The sequence below is a fragment of the Aulonocara sp. 'chitande type north' Nkhata Bay genome, linkage group LG13 (genome assembly GCF_057382095.1).
Source record: "Aulonocara sp. 'chitande type north' Nkhata Bay isolate Kocher_YH1m ecotype deep benthic linkage group LG13, A_spYH_male_GT1.1, whole genome shotgun sequence".
Lineage (NCBI taxonomy): Eukaryota > Metazoa > Chordata > Actinopteri > Cichliformes > Cichlidae > Aulonocara > Aulonocara sp. 'chitande type north' Nkhata Bay.
In genome coordinates, this window is record NC_141356.1 from 28,840,541 (window position 1) to 28,859,964 (window position 19,424).

Sequence of the window (19,424 nt, forward strand, 5' to 3'; positions counted from 1 at the left end):
AATAGTGTCAATCAACAGCATACTGTGGATTTTTTTTTTTTTTGCCATATCCAGATATTTCACTTGATTCTGTCACATTTCTAAAAACGAAGGCATTATGTACTACCAGAAATGGACTGTTGTTAATATGGGAAGGCACAATCTTACAATTTTTTAAGTCTCACGAGCAGACATCACATCACACAGTCATCACATAAACACTAACTCGGTAGGATCCCGAGTTGGAATTGTGATTGTATCATATAAGTGCTTAATTTTAATTCACACCCTGTACTCCCTTGACTGTATTCAGTACTTATCTAAGGAAAACACCTTTCCCCGTGATAGGCCTTTCTTTAGGACATTGACATCTCTGGGCAGACAAAAATGGGATTTCTGTATGGGCAGCACTGCAGCCACAGCACTATTTAAAGGTCACAATAACAGACAGATAAGCTCAAAATTGTGGCATCCACAAGGACAAAATACAGTTTAATGTGTTTTGGGCTCTCCATTTACCTGCAGAGGAGATAGTTAACCTGCTGAGATAATAGTTTGAAAATACCGGGTTGAAATGTGTCCATTTTATTTAAGAAAAATCATTATTCTAATAAAAAGGGAACAACTATTTTTTAGATAATATTCTCGTATATTCAGTTTTGCAGAAATCCCTAGCTCTACACTCAAGGTAGCTGACAAGGTCAGCCAATTAAAAACCACTTCATACCCCAAGGTTAAGAGATGCTAATCAAACTGTCTCATTAAACAGCAGAGGATAAATTCTAGATGAATCTAAATGATAATGTCTTTGCTGATTATCTTAATCATATTCTTTTGCTGAGTAAATAGTAACCTTAGAGCAAAACTTCAAGACTTTGACGAGAACCCTGTGTAAGGTTCATTTGTTTACATACCAAGAAAGGACAGATACAGATGAACTTCTTTCACCTGCTAACTGAACTCAACGCTGTTTCAAGGTCTCATGGTGTTTTTAGAGAAGATTAAAAATAGAAATGTTGGTAAGGTCACTGAAGCAATGTCTCAAGGCCAAATTTCTTTTTTTTCACAGGCTGTATAACAAAACAAACAAACAAACAAAAAAATTGCTGTCGATTTTGCAGAAAACGTTGCAAAAAAACCCCACACGGGTAATTCATTATCTGATGCGTCAGTCTGCAACAGTACATAAGATAAAAGTAGAAAGGTGGTGTAGAAGCTGCAGTTTTACCAAGCTGAATTCATGTATTCCACACATGCTGCTGCACAATTTTATCAAGATTAAGACACTTTTACAAACACACTGTTTGCTGTAGCTGAAGTATTTGATCTCAATTATGAGGTTGGCTTACTATATTATATTATTTGAGCATTTCCATTGTAATTCCACAAATGTTGAACTTTATACACAGTAAAAATAATCTGCAAAGATACAGTAAAATGTGCTGTTTTAAAATGAAGGAATTTTCCATATTATTTTTTTTACTTATGTTTTTAAACCACACGTTGTTTTTTTTGCCATTTACAGAAATTTGCTGTTAAAAAACGGGTAATGTGCTGGAAGAAAATTACCAAAACATTTTCTGTTTTCTGTTTTTTCTTCTTTTTTTCCCCACAGTGTACTGATGAGCCAAAACATTATGAACAATCACAAGTGAAATTATCTCAGAAAAACAGTGCATTTCAAGATCTGAGATTCAAATGAACAGGCTTTGAGTCACTGTGTTTGATGCTGGTGAAATGCTTATGGTAATGGTTATTGTCAGACAAATGGGGCAGAGAATATTCAAAATGGCAAGGTTTGAGAGCAACACCTAGTCACAGCGGTGGGTACCTGGATAAAATAGTTTGGGGGCGTGGGGGGCAAACTATAGACAAGCACCCCAGTGTTGGCGGAGACGTGCAAGTGAAACAGTGATCTGCTCCAGTGCACAACTTTAATGATGTTGTGCTATCGCAGGTTAAGTATGCAGGATATTCGTCATGTTTTAGCTCATGAGTGTGGTTTAAGTGTGTGATAGTGAAACACAGATTAAAGTATGTTCTCAAGTGATCATTTTGTGCGGAGAAAGAAAGAGAACAGTGAAAAAATGATCTGCTTGTGTCAGAGGAAGATCTGTCCAGAGGTTCTAAATGACCTTTTTTTTGGTGCTAATTTTAATGATGAAAAACAGTAAAAAACTGTACATTACCTCATTTTTTTTTATTAAAATGCCAAATTACAGTTATTTACTTACATTTCTGATCAGAAAAATTTGTTTTCTTGGTTCACTGTTATGATTTATTAATTTTTGACTTCTCGGAGAAGGCCAATGTTTGGGCATAAATATGTGATTCAGTCCAGTGAATTCAGCTGAAATAGTTTCTTTTTCCTTGTTTTTTTATGAAAGGTGGTCTAATAAATTTGTGCAGCACTGATGTGCAAATTGCAAACCATCTCTTATAAATGAAAACCATATCCCCGTACTATGCTGTGTCTGTATTGATTTGGCAGCATTCTTTGTATCTGCATACATTTGAAATGCAGTCAAGTGATACTGTATTAACAAGCAAGTATACTGTGTGGTCTATACTTGAGTCAATGACGTTATCTAGCATTATTATACACTTGTGTGACCCTGGATTGTCTTAACGTGACTTTAACACGACCATTATCACATCTATAGCACAGAAACAGAAACATTAAACATACATGAATTAGACTAAACAGGACTTTTCATAGGCAGTATAGACAGTTAACAAGAGGAACAAATGATAAACTAAGAATATTTGAATCCTCACATTTTTATTAACAATACCGTGCATTTCCTGCTGTGACATGTTAAAAGTGAAAACCTGCAGCGTGTCTGTCAATGTGCCATTAGGAGTGATTTCATTAGCGCTGGTAGTTTTACTCACAATTACACGTGATCTTGTCAAATCTAAAACTACTCAGAAGGATTCTCTCATGCAATAATTTAATTACTTTGCATTTAATTAGTCTTCAGTAAGATGGAAGCTGTAACCAAGAATGAGCCCTGCCAGACTACTGAAATGAGAGAGAACAGTGTTTTGCACGGCCACCGGTGACAGAAAATCTGACTGGACGTTATTGAAGAGTTGATGTCACAAACACAGAAAATTCCAGTGTAATTAAACCAATTAGTTTGTGCATCTTGGCAGGGCCAGGTGTTGTGAAAGTACAAAATCAAATATCGATCAGTGAACTGAGGACCAACATTCAGATCTGTGTGACACTGATGCAAAAACATTCATTTAACTAGGTTCCCCCCCCCCCCTAAAAGTTCTGGATATTGTGCCCAATTTACCTCATGGCTCCAAGTTTTGCTCTGCTTTCTTTTTAGTTTGGCTCATTCACTTTGCAGGCCATGCACTTGATCAGAGAGTTGCTTAATATGCCAAATTATCATTAAATGAAAGTGCAGTGTTACCAAGATGTTTAAGATAGTGAGACTGCAGTCTTGCGGGGTGCTGACTGTGCAATCAGGTCACAGAAGCTGTTGTTGGACAACTGTTTTGTCCCCCTGGACTGCAGCTTTGCTTACTGTGCAGCATTGGCAAACTTGAGCTTCTCTATTGCACCTGTGAATTTCATGTTTAAAATGATGAAAACACTTTAAATGTATTTGTTATGTACCTCCGTGCTTCTCGGGTTTTCTTAACTGCAAGCTCCACTGATTTTCATTAACCATCTAATCAGGAGCAGACTCACACATGGGACTCAAAGTGAATGCAATTAATCAGCAGGTAGGATATAAAGCAGAACATGCGCTATCTACAGAAATTTAATTTTACCTCCAATTTTTACGTTTTCAAGAAGAAAATCGATGCTTCCGCAGAATCCATATGTCTGGCGTTATAAGAAAACCCACCAGCTGAACTGATGGATGCCTGTAGTGTGTGTCAGTGCTCTTCACACCCACCCAAAAGCTTAATATACACTAAATATAAATATAATATATTAAAAGCAGTTTGTGTGCTCTAAGTGAAACGATATTTTAACATTTACAGTGAGGATGCAATTTTGACCAATAAGACATCTTATATTTGGATAACAGATGTGGGGTAAAAAGAAGCACAAAAACACATTTCTTTGTCTTTTTTCCCCCCCCAAGAAGCCAATTCAGTCACTATTTTTCATAGTGTTTAAATCAATTTAAGTGAAGAGGTCCTGAACAAAGCTTAATTAGTTGCTTAATGCTGACCTGAGGAGGAAACAGCAAATTGATTTGTATGTAGAGTCCTGTGGGGCTCCTTGGACTAAAGCATTGCCTGTGCTCAGGACAGTTTTCAGATTTCCCTCTCCTCCCAGCACCATCTATTTTCTAGTCGTGTAACACTGTACGATGAAGTCTTGAATGTACAAAAACTGAAATATATCAAAGTAGAAGCAATAACTATATGATTTTGTCTCTGGGATAATGAAAAAATACGTCAAAGAAAGTATCTGAATTTTTTACAGAAAGACTTCTTAACAATTTGTCTCATTGGCTAAGTTAAAATGCACTAATCTTCCACTATTTTTGGCAAGATACTGAACGTGGTGAAAACCATTTGGGTATTCAGAAGGAGGTGGTTTTCAATGTAGGACTAGTATTTTTCAGGTACTGGGAGTAGGATGTGTTCCAATATGTGTCTCAGTTAAGTAGTGACACGCAGTCTTTTCCCTTCTGTGCACAAACTAGACCAAAAGAAAGGCACACATTTCCTGTCAGGAGAAACAAACTTACTTTTAAACATTATGGAAGATGTGAGCAGGTATGTTGATATGTAAAAATATGGTAGTGCTGACCTTTTCAAGAGGGTGGTTAGAGGAATGAAAGAGGAAGACTGTGTTCTAAAATCTCATTTTGATGAGGTAAACTAGGCTATAAATTGTACATCCATTTTTCTTTATCAATGTAGCTTAGTGGTAAAAGTGGAAGGAACCATCAGAGGATAGGTACACTGTGGCTAAAAAGGGATACACAGGTAGGCTGTGGTAATTTAAATGATGTTCAGTTGGTACTGAGGGGAACGAAGTGTGCCAAGAAAATATTCCCTACACAATTACACTGCCACCACCAGCCTGATCTATTGATGCAAGGCAGGATGGAGCCATGCTTTCATCTTGCTTATGCCAAATTCTGACCCTACTGTCCAAATGCTGTAGCAGAAATCAAGACTCATCAGACCAGGCAACATTTTTCCAATCTTCTGTTGTCAATTTTGGTCAGTCTGTGAGAACAGTAGCCTCGGTTTCATGTTTTTAGCTGAAAAGAGTGTCACCCAGTGTGGTCTTCTGCTGCTGTAGCCCATCTGATTCAAGGTTACACGTGATACTGTTACTGCTTTCCTATCTCAAAGCAGTCTGGCCATTCTCCTCTGACTTCAACATTATATTTTCACACAGAAAACTTCCTCTGACTTTTCTGATCATTCTCCGTAAACCCTAGAGACGGTTGTGTGGTGAAAATCCCAGCAGATCAGCAGTTTATGAAATACTGGCCCCAGCCGTCTAGCACAAACAGCCATGCCACCTCCAAAATCACTTAAATCACCTTTCTTCTACATTCTGGTGCTGAGAATGAACTTGAGCAGGTCGTCTTGACCGTGTCTACAAATCTAAATGCACTGAACAGCTGCTATCCGATTGGCTAGTTAGATATGTGTTACAGAAAAGTTAAACAAGTGTGCTTAACAAAAATCACGTTTCTCTAAATTAAATAAAACATATAATAATACATATTATTATACACATAATACAACATCTTAATGTCAGCTAGACACAGAGATGTTATGACAAGGGAAAAAAAGACAGGAAAGTACAGCGTGAGTATGAAGTGTATTAAAGGCTTTTTCATGAATGTCTGAACTCAAGGGCAGTGGAGCTTTCCATGACTGCAGTGGCAGTACAGCCCTTTGCTGCTCCTCAAGCAGCTGTGTGTTGCTTAGCTGCCTGACGGAGCAGCCTCATTAGACCACGTTTCAGACTTTGTCAGTACTGACGTTGCATAACTCAGACACAGAGCAGTGTCATGGAGTGATTTATGGTTACTGTTCCTCACTGTACCCTTGGGTGCTTTAGTCTGCTGAAAACTTTGGTTTTTGGTGACTACATCAAAATAAACAGACAGCATCCGGTGACTTTCTAATAGCCAGTTTGAGGCTCATGGGGATTTTAGTGTAGAAGTAGGAGTTGTGAACAGGTGAAGCCGACCTGGAGGGGAGACTAAAATGCTGCTAAAATGACTGAAAAAATATAACACATACTCTGTTCTTCTTGCACTTCCATCACAGTTTAATTGTTCGGATCACTTGCACATTTCCGAAAAAAATAAAAAATAAAATGTAGGAACCTGTAGAGCTGTTATGTCTCTTACCTTTGGATACTGTTGGACAGGAATGAGAACTCTTTCGGAGAGCTTGATGTTTTTATTGCTGATAATGTCTAGGTATTTCTTGGTGTCACCATCTTTTCTTAATTCATCACCTTCGTACTTTTCAATCTCTGCGGAGAAACAAAATAAGTAAAAAACAACAACAGATGAGATAATAATGAGTTTGTTATGTAACTGAAAAAGCATCAGCCAATAAGCAACTGCAGAATCACAACAAAACAGCGTCATTTTAGACCAGGAACCATTAGCAGAAATTTAACTCACACACTGAATATTTTGCTGACTATTTCTTATGTCAGCTGTAAATATGCTCACGTTGCAAACTTAATAACAAAAGATAATCCCGCTGACTCCTGATATGTCCTTTCACATCAGGCCCTGCAATCTCATGATCCAGTAATTCCAATCAAAATAACAATAGAGCCAGTCACACTCAGCTCGCACTACCTCACTTCATTACGAACTGAGCTCTTGCGGGCTGTCAGGAGTCTCTCCAACGCAGCACAGCACTTATGCAGATGTTGGCTTAAACATATAAAACGTTAGATATTAGCGGGTAAAAGCCATTTGGGGCGGTTAAGATTAGATCTGTAAAGTAAGATATTAGGATCCTATTTGCAGATCATTGGTTTCAATCAAACTGCACTGTTTCTCCTTATAAATTTGCAAGGTAGGCAAATCTTGTGCAAATTGACCCAAAAGTCATTTTGTGCATCCCCAGCCTTATTGCAATAAGATGAAAGGTGGATATTAGGTGCCCAGTTCAGCATACTATATCAGCTTGACAGGAGTGGAAAGACTCCCTGAACAATGATATCTTTGGACAATTTTTTACAACACCTGAGCTGCAAGGCTAAAAAGGCATTTAGAAATGAAGCTGTTTGTTGTGCCTACACCCTGCTTTGTCACTAATTATCAATCATTGTAAGTTGTTGCATCACAGAAACTCATAGATGTGACTACTCCTGAGTTTATATATAGAAATTCAGGAGTTTGTTTAGAAGGGAGTATTGAACCGTTCAAAACAAATATGTACGATTTTAAATTTAAATTGATCGACTAAATTGACTTAAAAAAAAAACTAAATGTCTCAATTCGACCATGTGAACATTCAAAGCTTTAGCTCAATGTTCCGGGTCTTTTAGAGAGTTAGCTTTTGCAGTTTTATGAAGTGAAGTTGATTTTCTTCACTACTGTCTGTGAAATCACATAGACGAAAATTCAACAGCCTGAAATGAACCAATTTCTTCCCACTCGACACAATCTCTGATTGTGCCTGATTGTCCGAGGAAGATCGTTTAAATTGGATCATGTTGTCTCTTTTTTGCAGTTTCTCTGAGATGACTCTCACCAGAGCTGCAGAACCGTCTGGGAAAAAAATGGAGTTCATGAAAAGTGAGCGCAAGCAAATGAGAGGGTGCCTTTTTAGCTTTTTAGATGATTAAATATGCTTAATTACAAAAAAGTAAAAAAATAAGGTTTTGTTCATCGCTTCTAAAAGACTTTCTTATATTACACAAAACCTTATATTTTTATCAGATCACTTCCACTTGTATCAAAAATATGCAAAACCATATTTTTCAATGTAGCCCAGAGCGGCAGTGACAGAAAGGACAGCTTTATGTAAACCAAGCAAACACTGAGCAACACTCACCCAGACCTTCATTACCTGCCACTGAAAGCAGACTGCACCTAATGCTGCTTGTGGAGAGCACAGGTAAACAAGACCCCTCCAACCTTTTATTTCCCTCAACATAGCTGATTCACCCCTCCTTATGTGACACTTGACACCAGACAAGTGTCCCCAGATAAGAGGAGCTAACATAATACGCCTTTGTAAAAATAACATTTTGCCAAAGGAGATAAACCAAATGCAGCTCAACACACTTTTATATTTTGAATTACTTTGGCTTTTCATACAGTGGAAAAACAAATAGTAAAGCGCTAAAAATGAAAATGAAGCATGCTATCTGAGGAAGCTAGTCTGTTTTTAATTACGCTAGCCATGGGGATGTCACAGTCAATCAGTTGATTGTAAAATGTACAAACTTGTGATCCTTTAACTTTTTCTCTATTGGCATTATCAAAAAACAAACAAAAAAAAAAACCCAAACCCATATCTACTGACGTTCATTGTTTATTCATGGCTTTCTAGCAATTGTTAGCATGCTGGTGGTTAAAATTAAAATATAACTGTCACGGTTCTGGGTCATGTTGACCCAGCTTTCTGTTTTCCATGATTTGGTGTTTTTCTAGATTATGATTTATGATTTGATTAATCAGTGATACTGTTTTGATTATGATTATTATTTAGTAGGCTTTGGTCAGTGTCAAGTCTGTCTCTCTCTGTCTAGTCCGTGTCTTAGTAAAGTGTGTTTTGTTTCCTGTTTTACTTTGAAGGTTCTTGTTCCTGTCTGATGTCAGTGTTCCGGCTTTGCTCTCCCTGTCTCGTTAGGTCTTATTTCTCCCAGCTGTGTTCCCCTTCTGTCTCTAATTCCTTGATGACTCCCTCAGTGTATTTAAGCCCAGTGTGTCTTTGTGTCAGTGTTGTGTCGTTAACGTCTGTTCACCCTCGCTTCCTCTGTGTGTTCCGTTTGCCAGCCTGCCAACCTGTCTAGTTATTCTGTTCACCCAGTTTAGTTAGTGTTTTTCCTGTTCAGTTTCATACCTGCAATAAAGCTGTGTGCTTTGAGTTACTTCCGCCTCCGTGAGTCCTGCGTTTTGGGTCCTCTCTTCCTGCCTGCCTACACACAGACATGACAATAACCTGCTGTTTTAGCCAGTCAGACATTTAGTTTAAATACCTCTGTGCCTAATAGATTTTAAACAATGTTTTGTTTCCTTCGATTAACAAAGCCTTTTAGTGGAGCAACCTCAGAGATGAGGTTCGGGTCAGTGGATGGGTGAACAAAACATTTTTTTGATAACAGATGGAAGTTGACTTTGTGTTTTACCTTAGGGACTTTTTTAAAAGTATCATTTACTTTCTGCTGGGTAGGCAAGCATTATTTGCCACTCTGTTAGTCATTTTAAAGGAGGCAGATGTAGAACATCATAAATTTCCTCTTGTACTCTGTGCCGAGTTGTGCCCTGTAACTGCCTGAAACACGATCTGTTCATAGTTCATCTGCAAAATATCCATTTGAGAGCTATTTGTTGTTACGGTCAAATCGACTCATTTTATTTTGAGAGATAAACAAAAATATTGGGATCAAAATGACCCCAGTTGGTGTCACCATACAAACATAACAAAAATACTGTTTTCTGGAAATTATATAAAATGACATTTATTGAATCAGAGAATAATTAAAAAAATCATTTAAAGACTAATGTGGATTGCACTAAAATGATAACAATCAGGCTATTTTTCAGATGCTTTAAGAAGAAATCTGTTAACATTTTATTGTGATGGTTGTTTCTTACAGTAGTTTGGTAGCACTTGTGTTTTGCTGCTGGGATGAGGATTGATGGGATAGACACTTATTCTGGTCTGCAAACTGCAGGTGAACCAAAGAGGCAATTGCATATAAAGGAAAAGGAAAGAGAATAAACAGGCTTGCAATCTATAAATCCCGAGACACACTCGCACTGATATCATCTTTGTCAAAATAGCAGGAAGCAAAAGGAGACTAAAGATCAGAGAAGCAAGAATGTGCTTTGAAGGTCACTGGTTACAGTCTGCACACTGGACAGAAAAAAAATCTCATTTGGGGAGCTAAATGAGTAAAAGCCTCTCAGTGACTATTGTGGTGCTCTTGATCTTCTTTGTTGCACTGCCCAAACTGCTTCAGCAGAGCTTCTCAGCAGCCACGGCTGAAAAAAATGTTGGTTTTACTGGGCAGCTAGCACATATATGTGTGCAACTGTACAAGTTGAGAGACAGAGTTTTGCTGAGAAAAAAGAAAATATGCCCAGTCAGCCTGCCGTAGCTTAAAGTTAAATACATCTGCTGTATGTGACAACAGAGAGCATCAACAGAGACTGAGAAACAGCTTGAAGTTTATTTATCTTGGACACTATAAAGATGTCATGCAAACCTGTCTTCACAAATAAATCACCTAGTTTGTATTTGAAATTCGGATGTCAGGTTTAGCTGTATGTTTTTTTTCTCCCAGCAACTTGTTGCTCTAAGTAAACCATCTGCACCACAAGAAAACTTGATAGACAATCCTAACTTAATCTTGTTTCCAAGCAAAGTAAAAATATCCCGTTTCCCATTAGCAGTTCAGTGACAGCAGAAGAAGGAGAATTGAAGGCATCATTTGATGCCCGACTATTTTTCCTCACATTGTAGCTTTACTGCACTAATTCTCAACCTGGGGAAAGCGTAACCCAGAGGGCACATTAAAAAGATTAGCTCAACTAATTTAAAAAAAGGGAAATTACAAATGAATTTAAGAATTTAATGGGCCTGAACAGGTTTAAGCAGAAAACAGCTAATTACAAGTGATGTGTAAGCAGTTCTCATAGACTGCAGACTTGACATAAATAGCAAACATTAAAAAAATATCTGTAAAATAGATTATTAGAGTTTTAAAAGTAATGGAAAAATTATTTTTTTTAAAGTAACCAAGATACCTGGACTGTTTCACTGGTTTCCAGTTATTGTTGTTGCCATACAGGCTATTTTTTGATTATGCAGTTTGTTCTACTGCTGACTAGCAGCCATTGTTTTTTTTTTTAAAAAAAAGGTGTGTCTAAGATATAATTATATCCAGGTCTAAGATGATTTTGGTGAGATTACACTGTGCTTATTTCTCTGATTTTCTGTTGATGTTGTGTGAATCTGATGTGAATAAAGAAAAACGTAAATCCAGAGAAAGCAGATGCATGGTGGTAAAATAAGTCACCATAATGAATCCATCCATCTTCTTCGGTTTATCCGGGGCCGGGTTGCGGGGGCAGCAGCATAAGAAGAGAAGCCCAGACCTCTCTCTCCCCACCCACCTCCTCCAGCTTGTCTGGGGGAACACTGATAGGTTTGTAGCATAAACCTATTCGCTGGAACGTTGAGACAATATAATTACACTGCAAGCAAGACGCAAGTAGGCAAACTTCTTCATGGTACTCGTGCACGGGAGAGAACCAGACAAACGCCGTTCCTTCGCTTGACTCCAGTAGCTCTCGTCCGTCCTCCCGTACACTGTCCTTTTATTGAGGTTACATGAATATGCATAGGTTCATTAACATATGACATACTGTGTGTGTGTGTGTGTGTGTGTGTGTGTGTGTGTGTGTGTGTATGTTACTGCTGATCAAAGGGTCATAAAAGCACACAAGCAAACATCCTTGGTTAGGAAGAGGGTAGACTAGACCCCCCCCCCCCCCGGTGAGGAAGTCCAGCAGTTCATCTAAACAGAAAAGCACTTAGACTAGAACAGATGTAACTACGTTAATCCTACCATAACAATTAAACAAGGTACAAACTTTCCCATGCTCCCAGTGTGGAATGCACACCAGGCCTCTGTAGCCTGTTAAAGATCACACAACTTATCACTACACAATTAATTATACACTTCTAAGCATCTATGGTTAAATATTTCTAAGCATAAATGACAATCAACAATACAACTCTATCAAACACCAAGGCATTCTCAGGCCAGCCTCCCCCGTGTCCTGCCTCAGGACCCAGAACCTGCTACCTTATTGTAGTGGAGGGTTTGTGTGTCCCAGGAATCCAGGGGGCTATGTTATCCAGGGGCTTTTGCCCTCTGGTAGGGTCTTCCATGGCAAATTGGTCCTGGGTGAGGGACCGGACAAAGAGCGATTCAGAAGACCCCTATGAGTAGAACATCAAGGGAACAGTTCACCCTGCCCAGGTTACCAGGGCTCCACCCTGGGTGCCTGGGTGAAAGCGTCTAGAGGCCAGGCCTTAGTCCATGGGGCCGGCCAGGCACAGCGCAAAAAAGGGACATGGGGCCATCCTCCTGCAGGCCCACCACCTGCAGGAGACGCAGTAGAGGTCAGGTGCACTGCATGCTGGGCGGCGGCCAGGAACAGAGGCCCTGGTGGACTGATCCCCAGCTACCAAGACAAAATGAATCCAATCAAAATTATATCCGTCCACTTCTGCAGGTCTGATCAACTTCAATTCAGCACAGATTAAATACATGATGTATATCAAGACATCCAACGCAGAGCAAGCTCAGGATGTCCTGGAATCTGACATGTGCTTTGTATAGACAAACAATACACTCAGTAAGCATCCTCCTCTTTTCACTCTGCTCTTTTTTTATTTTGCAAAGCTGGTTGAAAGACTTCAGACCTTGAATAATCTGCAGACTGATTGATGAGTATTAAAAAAAAACTGCAGACAAAAAATTGCTAGACGACATATTCAGACTCCCTCAGTTGTACAAGGTTTGTATGTTTGCGGTTGTATTTTCACTTTGCAAGGATTCAAGGTCTTTCTGTACTTTACAGATGTGCAGAATTCATCTGCTGATTTGTTTTAAGTTTCCCTTAATCCCTAAAATCTGTTGGAAAAGTCAATTAAGGTAAGATTAGAGACTCGCTGACTGATATTAAAATTCTCAAAAATCTTTGATTTACACAGTGGTGAACTGAGTGATTATTACTTTATGTGCTTTAGTGCATTGTGGGCATTGTTGAGTGCTCCCATTAGTTAGACAGCTAAATTATTCACTGATTTCTTTTAGCCACTGAATAGTATATCTAGAATAATGACTTCACAATGGAAAAAATAAATCAGTGCAATTAGTCTCCAATAAGTGATTGCTTGTTCACATCAAATACAGAAAGACGAAGCAGTAGTGCTTCGCCTGGCCAGAGTGGACCTAGTAGGGGGAATGAACAGCAAGACATGCAATTAGCTTTGGCTCTTTTTCACAGTTTTGACCGATGAATATTAAAATGTTGGAAATGTGCTCCTCTGTTTGGCCACATGCTGTTTATGTGTTTTCAGCCGAGCTGCACTTAGGCAAATGTAGCACTTGGCAGACTGTTTAAGTTGTAAATTTTTAGTGTAAGCATTATATTTTCAGAATGTGTGATGAAAGTGGAATGAGCAATTACTAATCATACCATTTACATATGAAAAGCAAGGAAATGTGCATTTTAAACTCATCTCATGACATGATTACAATGACAAGATAGAAACAATCGTTTTGATGGAAGATTTTTCTGGTACTGTTGCACATTTGCAGGGGTGGGCACTCTGACTTTTTTTGGGGTTACATTTTTCTCTGTCTCCTACTGCCTTATTTGTAAGTTCCCTGTGATATGTGAACATTCAAGACACACAGTAATATAATCTGTTATCTAATATCTATTGTCTGAGTGCTACGGCTTTGGCTCATTTCTGTTGCTCAAGATGCTAGTGACCTTGGAATTTAATCTTATTCGACCCATGCACTCATTGTAAGTCACTCTTGATAAGGGTGTCGGCTAAATACTGAAAAATGTAATTTCAATGTCTCACCCGCCCCTGAAATGTAATTTTTGTGTCCTTTTGATAGGTCATAACACATGGGGTGCTGCTTATGTGTCACAGCGAGGTGGGTCACTGCTGGATACTGAGCACGCTGTAATGGATGTGCTGAAAATGTAAGCAACCATTTATAAACGAGAGAGAAAGATAAGTGAAAATCAATTCTTAGTGTTCACAGATATAATGGCTCTCTGTGGCAAACATCAGAATGTGAGGTATACAGTGAAAAGTTTAAGGCACCTCGGATGTTTAGCTTCTTCTCATCCATTCTCTGTAAGGAGGAACTCCGACTGGTCCCAAATTCTGCAGCATGACAATGAGCTCAAACATCCCGCCTGAATCATAAAAACACTATCTTCAGCAACAAGAGGAACAGGAAGAACAGCATGATGTGGTATTCCCCAAGGAGATGCTGAGATTGACTAAATGTGCAGAAAAACTGTGGTAAGTTTTCAAAAGTGTCTTGAACATTCTAAAAGCCATCTGTGTACCAAACAGAACTGATGCCTTACAAATCGGTGTGTAAGGTACAAAGCAAATAAAGGATATACAGGCACAGGTGTAATTTTTAAAGAGTGGGTTTTATTCTAATCCAAAGAAAAAGTAATCACAGAAATAAATAAAAACTGAAATAGACCCATAATAGAGGTAAACTAAGCAGAACTTTACTCCATAACACTGCTTAACTTAACAAAACCTTATCTTAACAAACAACTCAAGATATACATTAGTGGACTAAACCATTAAAATGCAAAGGGAGAAAGCAACGAGACAATAACTAAATTGGTTGGTTGGTTCAGTCCATTTGGTTGGCCAGCAACACCCTCAACCTCTTCCTTAGCTCAAACCAGGAAGGACTGCGGAAGCAGGCAGGTAAATCACAAAGGCAATAGTAATTAATAAGTAATTAATGCAGCTTCTATAAATCAGTGACAAAACAATGCAAACCCAAAGTATGCACCATCATTTAGAATAGTGTAGTGCCATAAAGTGCATCGGAACAAATTAATCTCCTTCCTCTTTCGGCTATTCCCTTTGCTGCCACAGCAGATCACACTATCCCCTGCATCCTCTTCTGTCACACCAACCTTCTGCATTCATTAGATCCATGAACCTCCTCTATGGTCTTCCTCTTCTTCTGCCTGGCAGTTCCATATTCAACATCAACGGTCCAGTAACCTCCTGAGACACAGTCCACTCATTTATGTCTTCTGTAATGTACATTGGTCTATATCTTTTGACATATTTGAGCTACCCTACTAAGTTCTGATGTCCCCAATCGAGGACATCCTGGCCTTTGCAATGATATCCCATGTTTTTGAGTGGTCCTTTTAGCTCCAAAGAGGCAGGAAACACAAAAAAAGTTAAACTGAAGGATAATTTTTTCCCTCGTTTCTCATATGTCCTCTATCCCTCCTCCGCACATGTCCAAACCATCTCACTGTTGCTTCTCATGCTTTTTTCCCCCAAACGCTCAACCTGAGCTGTCCCTCTGATGTACTCATTTCTAATCCTGCCCGTCCTGGACTCTCGCAGTCAAAATCTCAGCATGTACCATCTCCAGCTCCACCTCCCGTCTTTCTCTTAGTCCCACCGTCTATGAACCATAAATCACAGCATAGGTCTCACTACCACCTTGTAAACAAATTCAGCAACTTAATTAAACCAAAGAAACTAAGTGGTTGTCATGTAGCTCTAGAGACTGCAAATTTACTTAAATGTGGGAATGTTGTGGGAGACTGAAACCATAACTCTGTTTGATTTATGCGTGTGTGGAGAGTGGAAGAATATTACCACATTATTAATTTAACTGTGTGTTTGTGGTTGTGTACAATCACCACAGGTTGTTTTTTCCACCAAAAGAATGAATAAAGTTTTGTATTTCCTGCTGATTTTTTTATTGCTTAATACTATTTAATCACAGTTTTATAAAAAGCATACTCATTGAAACGAGAAATTTATAAGCGTCTGTGTGCGTTCTGAAGAGTGCTTATACCACTGCAATATGTACTCTAAGTGTATTCTTAACTATGCAAAAAGAAAGCTCATGTATTGAAGAAGATTTTTGAAGCATTATCTTGATAATCAAACTTAAACACAAGTCCAGAAAGTGCAGGAGAGGAATCAGTGGAAACCTTGAGTGCTCATATACTAATAGCAGTAACTAAATGTAAGGAGAAAATGAACAGACTGAGAAGAAAAGTTCTTCAAGATGCAGATTAAAGTGTATTTTGAGCCCAAACTATGCTAATGTCTAAAATTGCACTTGGCATGGTGTTGGGCCTCCTCCATATCTATATTCCGATTTGATTCAGAGAAGTCTACATCCTTCAAATTTCATGCAGATTTTATTTGCATTGTCACTCTCGCTAGCAGCACTTGTATTTGAGATAATATATACCCTTTTACAATGCTTAGTGAAAATGTAAACTATCTTGACATGGAGAAATGCCTCTTTCAGAAATGGAATGACAGAGTAGTGCACACATTTAGTTTTTTTTCTTAACAGACAGTTTTCTTGTCTAACTCCCTGTCTGCTTTGCTTGCTGCCTTATTAGAAATCCCACCGGTTTTCATGGCAAGACGAGGCTGCATGGCATGTAGGCAAGCCTTACAAAGAAAACCACTGGGATCTATTAAAGGCTTGCCTTTCTTTACACTGACATGAGCCCACGTTCAGACTAACTACACAGTTCTTTAGGCTGAGGAAACTTAAAGTGCAAAACTTGAAAGAAGTGACTCTTATCTGTCAGTCTGAGGAATCATTAGCCTCATGCAGCAATGTCCAAGAAAAAAAATCTTCATTTGAGATTGTGGAGCAAAGTTGTAGCAGTTTCAAAATACTCTACATACAGTTTTGATTGTATAATATACCAATATATTCATACATTCTGTCTAACAACCCTTGCTGCTTCATAAGAGGAAGCTTAGTTTCAGCTCGACAAGAGAATTATCCCCACCCACCCGTAGTTTACAGCCGCGGACTGGAGCTTTGTTCCAAAGAGTTTTAAATCAGCTCAAAGAGAGACAAACGGTTTTAGAAGCAACATAACATAAACACAAACAGTAAATAATTCGTTTCATAAATATGGAGATGCTAACTGTGACCATGGTTAATCCATGTTATGCTGTCGATTGTGCATGATGTTAATAACACAGGATTACATGCTTTGATATTCAGTGATAAATAGCTGCAAATCTGTAAATCTGTAAACGCAGTTTATCTTGCTGTCCACTGATACCCATAGACTGACAACACAAGATAACAAGTCTGTGCTGAACATTTTTTCACATGCTGCCCACGGCTGATTGTTTTGGACATTGCAAGACTGACTGAACTGACAGTTTATTATACTGATTGGCCACTTTTGTGTTTGATGAATACAGAGAGGTTTCTGTTTACTGACTTTGCCAACAGCATTCTTCTCAGACAAATGCATTGCAATGTATTATATACTTTTTTTACAGTATTGTACTCTAATATTGAAGACTGTACTGTATTGTTAATTATGGGGCATTGTAGTGTGTGTATTTGTTGTGAACTGTTGAAACTGCTCTGAGAAAAAAGTCAGTAAAAAAAAACAAAAACATAGGTATCCTCGTGTAACATGCTAATTGCAGTTCATAGTGGTGGATGGCATTCTTTGATTGCATCCTGACTGTGTGAGTTAGGCTTGAGTACATATGGCAAAGTGTACTGTGTGACAGATGATCCCATCTGGATCCCAGTTAGCGACAAGAATGGGAGTGTCAGGTGTCTCATCAACACATTTCAACAGGAAAGCTCAAGGGGTCGAACAGCAGATCGCGCACACACCCCGTCCAGCAGCTAATTAACACAAAGTGTGACTTTACATTTTTAAACAAACATGTCAGAACCCAAAATTAGCATACACGCATGATCTAATAAATTAGTTAAATCAACTGCCTTCAGAATCACCAACATTTTTAGCACACAGGAAAACCAGTAGAAAGCATTTCACTGAGTGTTTTACAGTCATGTAACATATGACAGCATTTTATGTTTAATTTTGTCATTTTATGGCTGATATATTGTTTTGTACAGGAATACGTTCCTGGTAAGTCCACACAGGTTAATCCATTCACATTTATGATAATCATTCAGCCTTTCACTCCAGTAGCACGTCACTCAAACCTTTATCCAAGCTTTTATAGCACTGCACATCAACCAGACTTGTGCAATTACAGGAAGAGAGACCACGCAGTCTACGAGAAAATGCAAAAGTTGCATCTCTGGGCTGAATGAGCTGAGCTGAGTTTTTGTGTTTGCTTTGAGGTGACACACTTCCTATCAGAAGTGACACATTCTCAGCATGTGAATGAGATGAAGGCTACAAAGTACTTTAAATGCTGCAGGCTGATTGCGGCACTCTGTTGACATACAGTAACATTATTCTGGAGGAAAGGCTTTACAGCATGTTTCACTGACATTTTCTGTTCTCCATTACCTTGATGGCATTTATCCTGTAAGAGGAGGTGTGCATCTATCAATTTTCGTTCAGTCAGAAATCTATGACTCATGATGCAATAATTACAAACACTTTGATTTTAGCCTCCAAGGTTTAGCTCACGTGGAATAATTAAAATATTAGAGAGGTGATATTTGGCTTGATAAATGACCACACAATTCACATATTTAACAGAAAAAATACTGGCTGGCAGCACACAGTATAACAGGATTAAGAGCACGTTTACCTTAATACAGTACTATGATTGTTGGACTGACGAATGTGGCACCTTTTTGATTATTCTTGCCCTGAAGTCAATGAGAAATCCTCAAGGAAGACATTGGCTTTATTTTATGTGAGCCAGCGCATTGATCTTGGCGGACAGTGGGGTTACAATAACCCCCTCTGACTGTACACATACTTTATTGTCTCTGCTCACAGCATTTGTTCACTTGAAGTTTTGGGAAAAACCCAACAAAAGTTCCTCACTGGAGCCGAAGAGCAGTGTCTACATTAAACGCACAGCACAGAGAATTCAACTGTCGCCACGCAAGCACTCAAAGTGTGTTAAAAACAAGCTCACATCAGCTCACTGTACTGCCCCAAAATTCAATGCAATTGTGCTTTCACGTTAGAATGAACATCGTGACTGTCGCCAAGTCCAACATTCAGAGTGCATTAGACTTGAAAAAAGATATATATTCTATATACACACACATATATACTTCACTTACCTTCTGCAAGCAGGCGCACCGCATGCACAAAGGAGGGGTCCAGGCTGTTTTTCTCGGACACCAGCTCAGGTAGGTACTTATCTGGATGCATCTTTATCACAGCGGACCTCTTCACCGGCAGTGCAGGTGAGACGGCAGGAGTGCTGAACGTCACAATGCAACTATAACCCTTGCCGCTCCTGCTTCTTGGTAGCTGTAGTCTACCGGTCTTAATGAGGAACACCAGCAAAACCCCCTCCAAAAATTGGTCTTCCAGTGTCTCCCGAGATGCTTGACTGGGGTAGGGGTGGGGGTGCTGATTTGTGATTCAAAGGTGTGAGCCCATCTCTGCTACCGCTGCCTGCTGCCTCTCCTCGGCACCCCGCCAGACTCAGTGGGTCTGCAGACCGCGCTGCTCCCCGCCCCTCAGCAACAT

The 19,424-nt window shown here is 39.0% G+C and overlaps 1 protein-coding gene across 3 annotated transcripts in view; it reads right to left on the reverse strand.

The window, feature by feature from the left end:
• khdrbs2 (KH domain containing, RNA binding, signal transduction associated 2) overlaps positions 1-19,424 on the reverse strand; it is a 79,505-nt gene extending 60,081 nt beyond the window's left edge. For all 3 annotated transcript variants that reach the window (XM_086259750.1, XM_086259747.1, XM_086259748.1), the window contains exons 1-2: positions 19,010-19,424; positions 6,339-6,466 (exon numbers count right to left, since the gene is read on the reverse strand). In XM_086259750.1, coding sequence (XP_086115876.1) covers positions 6,339-6,466; positions 19,010-19,100 — 219 coding nt within the window. In that variant the 5' untranslated portion in view covers positions 19,101-19,424. The remainder of the gene's footprint in view (positions 1-6,338; positions 6,467-19,009) is intronic.